The sequence below is a fragment of the Dermochelys coriacea genome, chromosome 3 (assembly GCF_009764565.3).
Source record: "Dermochelys coriacea isolate rDerCor1 chromosome 3, rDerCor1.pri.v4, whole genome shotgun sequence".
Lineage (NCBI taxonomy): Eukaryota > Metazoa > Chordata > Testudines > Dermochelyidae > Dermochelys > Dermochelys coriacea.
Window position 1 is genome coordinate 166,964,010 of NC_050070.1, and position 12,000 is coordinate 166,976,009.

General features: G+C 42.2%; 1 protein-coding gene across 3 annotated transcripts in view; it reads right to left on the reverse strand.

Annotated features, from left to right (window-relative positions):
* Positions 1 to 1,448: 1,448 nt before the first annotated feature.
* The window catches only part of KCNK2 (potassium two pore domain channel subfamily K member 2), a 223,551-nt gene continuing 212,999 nt past the window's right edge, over positions 1,449 to 12,000 (reverse strand). For all 3 annotated transcript variants that reach the window (XM_043511755.1, XM_038395910.2, XM_038395911.2), the window contains one exon: positions 1,449 to 3,110. In XM_043511755.1, the coding sequence (XP_043367690.1) occupies positions 2,793 to 3,110 (318 nt within the window). In that variant the 3' untranslated portion in view covers positions 1,449 to 2,792. The remainder of the gene's footprint in view (positions 3,111 to 12,000) is intronic.

Consider the following 12,000-nt stretch of genomic DNA (forward strand, 5'->3'; position numbering starts at 1 on the left):
ATCTCTGCAGTCTCTGTTGTCCCACCTAGTGGGTCAGGGACAGGCCAGATCCCTTTCCAAATTAGACCTTCCCCTCTGGTGTGTCTCACAGACCAGGTCAACTCCTCCTGTGTCAGATAGGGAGTTGAACCTCTACACTGCCCTGTGGATAGCAGATGTCTAAACATCTCCTGTATCAGTTGCGTGACAATTACAACTCCCTGGGCTACTTGCCCATGGCCTCCCGAGCACCTTATTTATCCTCACCGCAGGATCTTCCTCCTGAAGCCTGATAACGCTTGTACTCCTCAGTCCTCCAGCACCACACCTGCTCACTCTCTGCTCCTTGTGCATGCCCCACGAACTGATGGGAGGTCATTTTTAAACCAGGTGTCCCGGTTTATAGCCTGCCTGCCATAATTGATTCTAGTAAGTTCTTAATTGGCTTCAGGTGTCTTAATTAGCTTGCCTGTCTTAATTGATTCTAGCAGGTTCCTGATTGCTCTAGGGCAACCCCTGCTCTGGTCATTCAGGCAACAGAAAACTATTCATCTAGTGGCCAGTATATTTGCCTTCTACCAGACTTCTGCCCCCAACTGGTCTGGGTTTGTCACAATATATACATTATATTCCAAGGACTTATACTTTCTAATTGAAAAGTGTATTAGAATTGAAATTCAGGCCTGCCAAATTCCTTTTAAAAATAGCCACAAAACAAAATGTAAAGGTGTAGCAACCCAAAGAACATTACAGTTTAATATTTAGAAAAAATTTTTGATTGTTGGAGTCAAGTTCTTCTTTTCATTGTTAAACCATCTTAAATTCAAGCAGGCTGCAAACGAGTATAAAGACTGTAACCTTCGAGCCCTCAAACAGCTGGTGTCTCAAGTGATTTCTCAACATTCTGGTGGGGCAGCACCAAGCAGGCGACTCAGAAAAGCTTATTTTAAGTAAAAACTTTATTTTTCATTACAATTCACAGTTTATACATGGCAAGAAGAGCTTCTCACCACGTGGACATTCAGAACACTGTGCTGGGAGAGACAGGGGTCTTTTTCTTTTAAAAGAACATGGCCTGGTACTAATTCATGGAACTTTCCTTATTTTAAAAGCTTACTCTCTGTAAATGTTAATTGACTGATATTTACACTGATAGCGTTGATTAATCAGAGAACAAGATTAAGCATCCAGAATATTAACATTCATATTTTGTATGTTATCTAATGGTCAGAAATGCTAAAAATTTGTAATTTTCATCATGGCCAATCAACAAAGTCTAATTTTTCTTTAATTTGCACAGAGCCTAAATTATTCCCTTAGGGCTTGTTATATTCATTTTATGTACAGCCAGCTTACAATAGACTAAAATATGAAAAAATTTAAAAAAGACAAAATTATCCATTCCTCGTTTTTATCCTGCATTCCTTCTGAATCTCACACACAACTATAAACAAAACAACAGTTATAGAATTAAAATCAATGCTTTTCTTTAAAGCCAATACAGAAACCCCAAGGATTGGCTTCAGATCTGCATATCATCAGCCTGTCCTATCTGAACAATCATCGGCATTCAGATTGTGCTATTTATCAGCTTTCCTTCATGTCTGTATTTGTATTCAGAGAAGTCTGTATTTTATATGTAGAAAGTCACAGTGATACCAGTTTCAATTGCATTCCCACATCAGTCATAGTTCCGGTGTAGGCAACCAATGTACAGTGTGACATTCAGGAAAGCACTCCAATAGGATCCAATAGGAGCCTGGTGTGACTTGGCTTAAATAAAAAGTTTAAAATTCTTTTCAGAGAGTAACTTTCTGGCAGCAGATTTATGATTATTAGAAATTGCTGTGGTATTTTTCTGTAATGTTTTAATGAGTATGGTTATTAGAATGTACCAATTTAAAACATTTCCATATTGTATTAACTTTTACTTCTTCTTGTCATCTAGCAAATAATTTAATTACACATAACTGGAGATTTTTGGTAATCTGACACATGGGATAACATTGCTGAGCAATTCTTGAAAAATAAAACCCAAAATGGATCCATAAATTCTACAGGTCTGGTTCTAATATAGTGTGAGCATGCATCACCTTGATGTGAGTAAAATAAATATTTTCAGGGGACATTTTTGCAACTCTTGTAACTGCCATGCCTTTAAAGCTAGATATAGGAGTGTCGATTTGATGTCTGTTGATTTTTGGCATCTATTCTCAATGCTGGTATCTTCACTAAAGACACCTTTAAAACATCATCATTTCAGGCAAGATGAAAGCTCAAATGAAATACATTACTCATGCAAAAAAACAAACAAACACAAACCATATAAGAGTTATAGAGGTTCTGTTTCTTCAAAAGATAAGGCACTGACAAAAATTTCTTAGGTAAAAGGCTGCATAAGAATTTCTTGCCATTTACAAATGTGTTGTAGTCCATAAATGGTCCATTCCTAGGCTCAGTAAGGTAGACCCTGAAAATGTAAGGACTGATCCCTCAAAGCTACATTGTTAACATAAACAAATATAATTCATTATTTAGGCCATATGGCACATTAGGAGAAATGAACAACAGTCTGAGCACAAAAAGGCATTGGACGTTGCTTGCTCCAGCATCTATCAACAACAGAAATTCCATTCATCTTGTGTCTGAAGAGATATGATGGTGACACTGAATCCTTATCGTGGTGGTTTCTGTTGAACTCATGCACATGTATAAAATGCTACTAGCATCAATCATGGATAGGAAAAAAAAGGAAGTATATGGCTAGTTTAAGCCAAAAGCTTCTCCAAGGATCGGCATCCAAAAAGTCAGCACTACTTAATGTTTTCAATCACAGCAATATCTTCTGCTGCACAGTGAGGAGTCAAACCATTCATATAAATGCTGTCTGTCTTTGTTAGAGCAGGCAAGATGTCCTTCTCGCTGGAGAGGTGGTTGACTGACAGGGTTCTCTTGCAAGGGGTCAGATCTTGACTGTGGTTGACAGCGAGCTCTGCAGAGAGCTTCCTTTTGATGGAGGTAGCCCGTTGAAACTTGTCATAAATCTCCACACTTAAACGCCTGCGGGTTTCTTTGAACTCTGCCGTGACATTGGCTGTCCATTCGGCAGCATGAGCTCTGAACTCTCCCACCTGCAGCACACACAGTGAAAGAGAAGGAGAGAGAAACACAACATGACTAGGCACTTCAAGGATGGTTTATATTCAGGACCCCAGAATGAATAGAGAACAAAACTGTTGACCATTGGCACAACTCTTTTTTGGTTCAGGTTTACCTTTTGTTAAAAAAAGAGTCTAGTTTCATAGAGTTATATTCTTTCGTCCAAAAGGAAGAAATATTAATACAAGAGCTAAGAATGACATTAAACACAACAACAAAAATCTATACAGTTAAAAATGTACAAGCTGATTTATATAGAATCAATAAGGGGAAGTTTCCATTAAAAATGAGGTCCTGACAGTTGAGAACAACCCAGCTGGCCAGGGAGGTGTTGAATTCCCAGAAATCCAGACTGTGTTATGTATTGTTACCAGGGGAGATGTACAGGGTATTTATGGACACACTTACTGTCTGTGTAAAGATCTCTGTGAAGCTTGCCACAGGATTTTCTAAATATAGATGGAAAGGGCTTTTTAAAGAAAAATGTCAGCTGCTTGTATTCTATTTTTAGTGCATGTTCAAAACAAGGATTAATGTAAGTGACAGTTTTAGTCAAGTCAGCAATATACTTTGCTTTTTCTTTCCATTTCAATTAAGTCTGTTATTTCAAATAGAGAAAGGAATAGGATTACAATGTGGGACTCGAGGGCTGTCACTAATTATCCTGAAATGAAACCATGTCCACTAGTCAGAGAGCAGAGATGTTGTGGAGTCTCACAGCTCTATGATTCTATTGCCATTATAAAAATGCCTCCATTCTGATTGGCTACGGGAGGTGTTCTGATTTGCATAATGACTGCTATTTCTCAGTTAGGAAAGATGCAAATCCCTGCATTTTGACTGGTTCCTGCTCTCAGCACTCCAAATGCATTTGCCAGGAACTAACACAGGGGCTGATCCACTCTCACTGAAGACAGTAGTCTTTCAACCGTGTTTCTCCTCAACTTTACACTCCACTTAGCTTTCAGTATCAGCAGGCCTGAAGAACATGTGTGCACACACATGCATATGAGTGTGGGCAGGGGGTAGGGAGAGTCCAAAATTACCCTTTACTTCCCAGTGCCCAAAATGTTCAGCCTTTTGACCACTTGAAATAGGAAGGGCACTCTTTTTTGTAGAGGGGGTAAATGGAGCAAAGAAAAAGATAAGAGGATGGAGAGAAGTAAGGGAGATGGAAAATGGGGGTGGTAAAAAAGGAGAGAGAAGCTTTTAAATATACTGTTACAAAACTTATTTTTTTAAGGGAGCTGTGTGGGGGTTAGGGTTTCTTTCTAAGTAGCAAAGGCCCGGGAGGTGCTGAGGTGTAGCAATGGGAGGAAATGGATAAGAGGAGGGAGAAAATGTTTTCATATAATACATGGAGGGGGATTCCTCTAAATTTGACAATAACCTTACACTGCGCTGATATGAACCTCAGCCTCTGACTTTATTTAACATTAACACACTGGCCTTTAACTGTACTTAGCCCAGGATATAGTTATTATACCAAGCAGAGAAACCCCTCCATTTATCATTTAAAATAAATGAAGAGGACTCCTTGGAATGATTAGCTTGTTTTTCAGGGTTTTGTGTTGTTTGTTTTTTCAATTAAACTCAGGAACAGATATTTTTGGAGGTTTTTTTCCCTTAAGTCTCCACTTTTCAGACTGTTTTAATGGTAAGTTAGGCTCAGAAAGGAGATGGTAGAGTAGACTAATGTAAATCCAAAGCATAGTACCTTAAAAGAATTAAACCACTTAAATAAATTACTCTAATTTGTAGTGCGGAGTCCCAGAATTTCAATCACTGGCAAACAAGCAGTGACAAGGTGAGCACATATTTGTTCACAAAAATCAAATTAAAATAAAGTCAGAGAAACAAGAGGCTTTGCCTTTAAAATGATTATGTACATTAGCTCTGGAAGGTGGCCACAGGACTATGTATATTTTGCAGTGCCACTGGAAACAGAAACACAATGGTGGTAAAAGTTATCAGCTCATGGGAGAATGATAAGAGGGTGTTGAATCTAGCTTTTCTTCTCATTTCACAAACAAAAAAGCCCCCAGATCCAGGTCATGTTATTAAATCTGTACATCATTCAGCTTCAATATAATTACACCAAAAATGAATGTGGCCTAATATCTATATTTTTAAAACAAGACTTCTTTTCAGTTTTGCATAGCAGTTTACGCTAGCTGAATAATTAATCAGTATTCAAACCGGGCTAAAAGTAACACTGACATATGTACTTCATATTTTAGAAGAATAAAGCTTGTGATATCTACAGATTTTAACTGTGCCAGTACTTTTCTTAATAGAAAACAAGTAATGAAACCCCCCACACACACACCAAAATAATGAGCTAGATCCTCCCCTACATTAGGGCAGCTTTGCCCTACTGCACTGGTGCAAAGCTATCCTAAGGACGGCTTTCCCAACGCCTAGAAGATCCCCTGGAGAAGGGGAATCCTTAGATGGCACAGAAAAAGCATATGGGTTGTGTTATGATAATTGACTCTACAATGCTACTTTTTACAATGGATCTTAGGGTATGTGAAAGTTCATAAGATGTTACAATAACCATAAAAAATAGGTCAGTTGTTTACAACGATGAATGTTACAATAGATGTAAGAAAACCACACAGAGAAACGATTAGTCCAATCCAAATGGCCTACTGATATAAATCAAGGACTGTGGTGAGATTATACTTGGTAAACAAGACAATGTGGGAACAAAGTTACCTGTGCCAAATTTCTCCTTACAGAAATGGATGTAATTGGTGGACAAAACAATGAGGATATATGCCACCAGCTTTAATTCTTTTGGGACAGTTCATCCCCTAATGTGCCAGCACTTCAACGCCTCTCAACTCTTCTAAAGGACTCACTTCCTGAGAGGAAGGCTTGCTGGCCTTGCTCTTGTTTAAGGAACTTTGTCTTCCCATTTCAGAGCTGAAAGTCATTATATTATCTTGACATCCAGTCTGCAGTGAATAGCAGAGAGGCGAAAAGAGGGAGTTTGCCTGGGATCTGTCTGAGAGAAGGTATGCTAAGGGCTGCATTAGGGAGGTTGTATTGGTGAGTATCTGAGTGTCTGTTGTGGGGACAGTTTGACAGTTTGACCGTGTGACCATGTGGTTGACTAGTTGTTTGAAAAGTGTGAATTGGGAGTGCTTTGTTCCAGGTGAGCCTTGAGTGGGCCTGACTGTTATAAAAAGCCAGTCAGCTGAGCAGCGAAAAGCAGAGAGGCTAACAGAGGGAGTTTGCCTGGGAGTTTGCCCATGGAGAGCCCACTGAGGCTTACAACTTGCCGACTTCTCCGAGTAGTTTCTATAACTCCTGAGGAAGCTCGTAGAAGGAAGGTAATATGGATGGGGAGCGTTCAGCTGTTGTGACCTGAACTGGATGTGCCATGTTTGTCTTTCTTCCACAGGATAGAAGCGACTTTGTCTGTACAAAGTGCAAGCTGGTCTCCATATTGGAAGAGAAGGTTCAAGGTCTGGAGAAACAAGTATCGACCCTGCGTGCATAAGAGAAACTGAAGATTTCCTGGACAGACATCAGGATATGCTTCTACGGGCACAATGTTCTGAAGATTCAGAGCAGGCTCCACAGCGGGGACAGGAGGACAGTGAAGAAATTTGGTAGCATGTGACCTCCAGAGGAAGAAAGGGGAGCGTTCATGTACCAACAGCGCAGATACAGGTAAGCAACCATTTTCATGTTCTCTCCACAGGTACTAATGTGGAGAGTTGACTAGATGATACATCTGAGGGAAGGGAACACAAAGAGACTCTGACGATTGGAAGGCATGAGATGCACTGTCCTAGGGATGGGGGTTCCACGACCACCACTCGCAAGAGGAGGAGGCAGGTGGTGGTGGTCGGGGACTCTCTCCTCAGGGGTACTGTCTCCATCTGCCGCCCCAACTGGGAAAACCGAGAAGTCTGCTGCTTGCCAGGAGCTAGGATTCACGATGTGACGGAGAGACTGACAAGACTCATCAAGCCCTCGGATCGCTACCCCTTCCTTCTCCTCCATGTGGGCACCAATGATACTGCCAAGAATGACCTTGAGCGGATCACTGCGGACTACATGGCTCTGGGAAGAAGGATAAAGGAGTTTGAGGTGCAAGTGATGTTTTCGTCCATCCTCCCCGTAGAAGGAAAAGACCTGGGTAGAGACCGTCTAATCATGGAAGTCAATGAATGGCTACGCAGGTGGTGTCCGAGAGAAGGCTTTGGATTCTTTGACCATGGGATGGTGTTCCAAGAAGGAGTAGTGCTAGGCAGAGATGAGCTCCACCTAACGAAGAGAGGGAAGAGTATCTTCGGAAGCAGGATGGCTAACCTAGTGAAGAGGGCATTAAACTAGGTTCACCAGGGGAAGGAGACCAAAGCCCTGAGGTAAGTGGGGACTGGGATACCAGGAGGAAGCATGAGCAGGAGAACGCGAAAGGGGAGGGCTCCTCATACTGAGAAAGACGGACAATCAGCGAGTTATCTCAAGTGCCTATACACAAATGCAAGAAGCCTGGGAAACAAGCAGGGAGAACTGGAAGTCCTGGCACAGTCAAGGAATTATGATGTGATTGGAATAACAGAGACTTGGTGGGATAATTCACATTATCTGGAAGTACTGTCATGGATGGATATAAACTGTTCAGGAAGGACAGGCAGGGCGGAAAAGGTGGGGGAGTTGCATTGTATGTAAGACAGCAGTATGACTGCTCAGAGCTCTGGTATGAAACTGCAAAAAAAGCTGAGAGTCTCTGGATTAAGTTTAGAAGCATGAGCAACAAGGGTGATGTCGTGGTGGGAGTCTGCTATAGACCACCAGATCAGGGGGATGAGGTGGACAAGGCTTTCTTCCGGCAACTAACAGAAGTTACTAGATCGCAGGCTCTGGTTCTTATGGGAGACTTCAATCACCCTGATATCTGCTGGGAGAGCAATACAGCAGTGCACATCCAATCCAGGAAGTTTTTGGAAAGTGTAGGGGACAATTTCCTGGTGCAAGTGCTGGAGGAACCAACTAGGGGCAGAGCTCTTCTTGACCTGCTGCTCACAAACCGGGAAGAATTAGTAGGGGAGGCAAAAGTGGATGGGAATCTGGGAGGCAGTGACCATGAGATGGTAGAGTTCAGGATCCTGACACAGGGAAGAAAGGAGAGCAGCAGAATACGAACCCTGGACTTCAGAAAAGCAGACTTTGACAACCTCAGGGAACTGATGGGCAGGATCCCCTGGGAGAATAACATGAGGGGGAAAGGAGTCCAGCAGAGCTGGCTGTATTTTAAAGAATCCTTATTGAGGTTACAGGGACAAACCATCCCGATGTGTAGAAAAAATAGTAAATATGGCAGGCGACCAGCTTGGCTTAACAGTGAAATCCTTGCTGATCTTAAACACAAAAAAGAAGCTTACAAGAAGTGGAAAATTGGACAAATGACCAGGGAAGAGTATAAAAATATTGCTCGGGCATGCAGAAGTGAAATCAGGAAGGCCAAATCACACTTGGAGGTGAAGCTAGCAAGAGACGTTAAGAGTAACAAGAAGGGTTCCTTCAGGTATGTTAGCAACAAGAAGAAAGTCAAGGAAAGTGTGGGCCCCTTACTGAATGAGGGAGGCAACCTAGTGACAGAGGATGTAGAAAAAGCTAATGCTTTTTTTGCCTCTGTCTTCACAAACAAGGTCAGCTCCCAGACTACTGCACTGGGCAGCAAAGCATGGGGAGGAGGTGACCAGCCCTCTGTGGAGAAAGAAGTGGTTCAGGACTATTTAGAAAAGCTGGACGAGCACAAGTCCATGGGGCCAGATGCGCTGCATGTGAGACTGCTAAAGGAGTTGGCGGATGTGATTGCAGAGCCATTGGCCATTATCTTTGAAAACTCATGGTGATCAGGGGAGGTCCCGGATGACTGGAAAAACGCTAATGTAGTGCCTATCTTTAAAAAAGGGAAGGAGGAGGATCCTGGGAACTACAGCCAAGACAGCCTCACCTCAGTCCCTGGAAAAATCATGGAGCAGGTCCTCAAGAAATCAATTCTGAAGCACTTAGAGGAGAGGAAAGTGATCAGGAACAGTCAGCATGGATTGCCACCAAGGGCAAGTCATGCCTGACTAATCTAATTGCCTTCTATGATGAGATAACTGGCTCTGTGGATGAGGGGAAAGCAGAGGACGTGTTGTTCCTTGACTTTAGCAAAACTTTTGACACGGTCTCCCACAGTATTCTTGCTAGTAAGTTAAAGAAGTATGGGCTGGATGAATGGACGATAACGTGGATAGAAAGCTGGCTAGATTGTTGGGCTCAACGGGTAGTGATCAATGGCTCCATGTCTAGTTGGCAACCGGTATCAAGTGGAGTGCCCCAAGGGTCGGTCCTTGGGTCGGTTTTGTTCAATATCTTCATTAATGATCTGGAGGATGGTGTGGATTGCACCCTTAGCAAGCTTGCAGATGACACTAAATTGGGAGGAAAGGTAGATATGCTGGAGGGTAGGGATAGGATACAGAGGGGCCTGGACAAATTAGAGGATTGGGCCAAAAGAAATCTGATGAGGTTCAACAAGGACAAGTGCAGAGTCCTGCACTTAGGATGGAAGAATCCCATGCACCGCTACTGACTAGGGACCGAATGGCTAGGCAGCAATTCTGCAGAAAAGGACCTAGGAGTTACAGTGGACGAGAAGCTGGATATGAGTCAACAGTGTGCCCTTGTTGCCAAGAAGGCCAATGGCATTTGGGGTTGTATAAGTAGGGGCACTGCCAGCAGATCGAGGTACGTGATCGTTCCCCTCTATTTGACATTGGTGAGGCCTCATCTGGAGTACTGTATCCAGTTTTGGGCCCCACAATACAAGAAGGATTTGGAAAAATTGGAAAACATCCAGCGAAGGGCAACAAAAATGATTTGGGGACTGGAACACATGACTTATGAGGAGAGGCTGAGGGAACTGGGATTGTTTAGTCTGCGGAAGAGAAGAATGAGGGAGGATTTGATAGCTGCTTTCAACTACCTGAAAGGGGGTTCCAAAGAGGATGGATCTAGACTGTTCTCAGTGGTAGCAGATGACAGAACGAGGAGTAATGGTCTCAAGTTGCAGTGGGGAAGGTTTAGGTTGGATATTAGGAAAAACTTTTTCACTAGGAGGGTGGTGAAACACTGGAATGCGTTACCTAGGGAGGTGGTGGAATCTCCTTCCTTAGAAGTTTTTAAGGTCAGGCTTGACAAAGCCCTGGCTGGGATGATTTAGTTGGGGATTGGTCCTGCTTTGAGTAGGGGGTTGGACTAGATGACCTCCTGAGGTCCCTTCCAACCCTGATATTCTATGATTCTTCAGCCCATCAGTTGGGACATCTAATTGCCAGCACCACAAAGGTACCTAAGATCCTGTATTGTATTCCCTTTCCTTGTGTTATTTTCTGCCCTCCTATCTTTCCTCCTATCCTATCTCTCTAATGTAGGTTTTCATCAAATCCACAAGTCAACTATGCTGCATTCATTTAAACCTGCCTTGTCTAAGGAGAAAGAATCCAAACAGATGACAGCCCTAACTAAATCATAACTAACCAGAGTCCAAGCAGCGGGTGTTGTGGTCAATGTGCCAGCCAAAGCATCCACTCATAATTAACCAGAGATGCAGCATTCCAAAAACATCAACAAAAGCCATATTTCACCTATCTTTTCTATCCTGTCTCTCATCCACCTTGTGTCTGTCTGTTTGTTAAGAACAGGATAAGTGAATGCCCTTCACATCAGAGCTGAGAGTAAAATTAACCTTTTCCTTTTCATCAAAGAAAGGATGTTCTGAAAAGAAGAGACTCTGATACTTCAACTCCAAAAGGAGAGGAGACTTTGATAAGGTCTGAAGTTTGTTTTGTATAATCACTTAACCAGTTTCAATATAAATCTTGTTTTACTTTCTTCTTCTTTGTATGGGAGTGTGAGAGTTTAATCCGTAAATATTCAATTTGAATGAATGCTTTTGGTGTTTGCCAAGTAAACAAGTAAAACCAAGGCCTCTGTTTAAAATTCACCCCAAAGCTATCTATCACTGTTTAATGTTGACCAGTGATGAGTTTATAAACACCTTGAACTTTTTAGGCCTTTGAGATCAATATCCATACAACATTTCCCATGCTATCCCCACACCTTTGTACTCTCTCAGCTGTGTCAGTACTTCTTGGCTATCGCTGAGGATCTAGCCCAGATATTTCACTTTGAGACACAAGTCGCGTTTCAAGGGATGTTGTCAAGATTGGTACATTTAAATTTAGACCTGCTGAACTAGCTTTGTTTTGATTACCAACCTTCTGCTCTGTCAGCCTGCTCCATTCTTATGCCCAGGCAAGCTACTGAAAGCCACAAGCATTCTGAACTGACCTACCCACCACCCTTTTAACCTCATTCTTATTTTTCTTCTATTGGCAGCTTCAGCTCTATTCTCCCCACCCACATGCTTTCCCCGCAAATAATCAACTGGCTGTGCTGCTGGCACAACTAATTATTGGCAGTCCCGAAGACAAGCTTTGTATTCACTATTCATGGCCACTCAGCGACATGCAGAGGACCATGCTATCTTCATAACACTGGGCCACTTGCTGTATTTTAACTGTTAGGCACATTAATTATTCAATGGGATTTTAAAAGTGTAATTGTTAGGTTATCTAATAATTACATTCTAATAAAATCTCCTTTTGGGGGCTAGGTGGTGTAATTGGTGAGGCTCTCCAATAAATATCCTCTTCGGAGACTTTGATTCAACTCCTGATTTAGATAATAAAAGACGTGAATGTCGTGGTCTTATCATCTGCTCGTGTTTCAAAACTATCGCACAGTTTGCCATAAATCAATTCTTATAAAATAAGAGAAGGAACG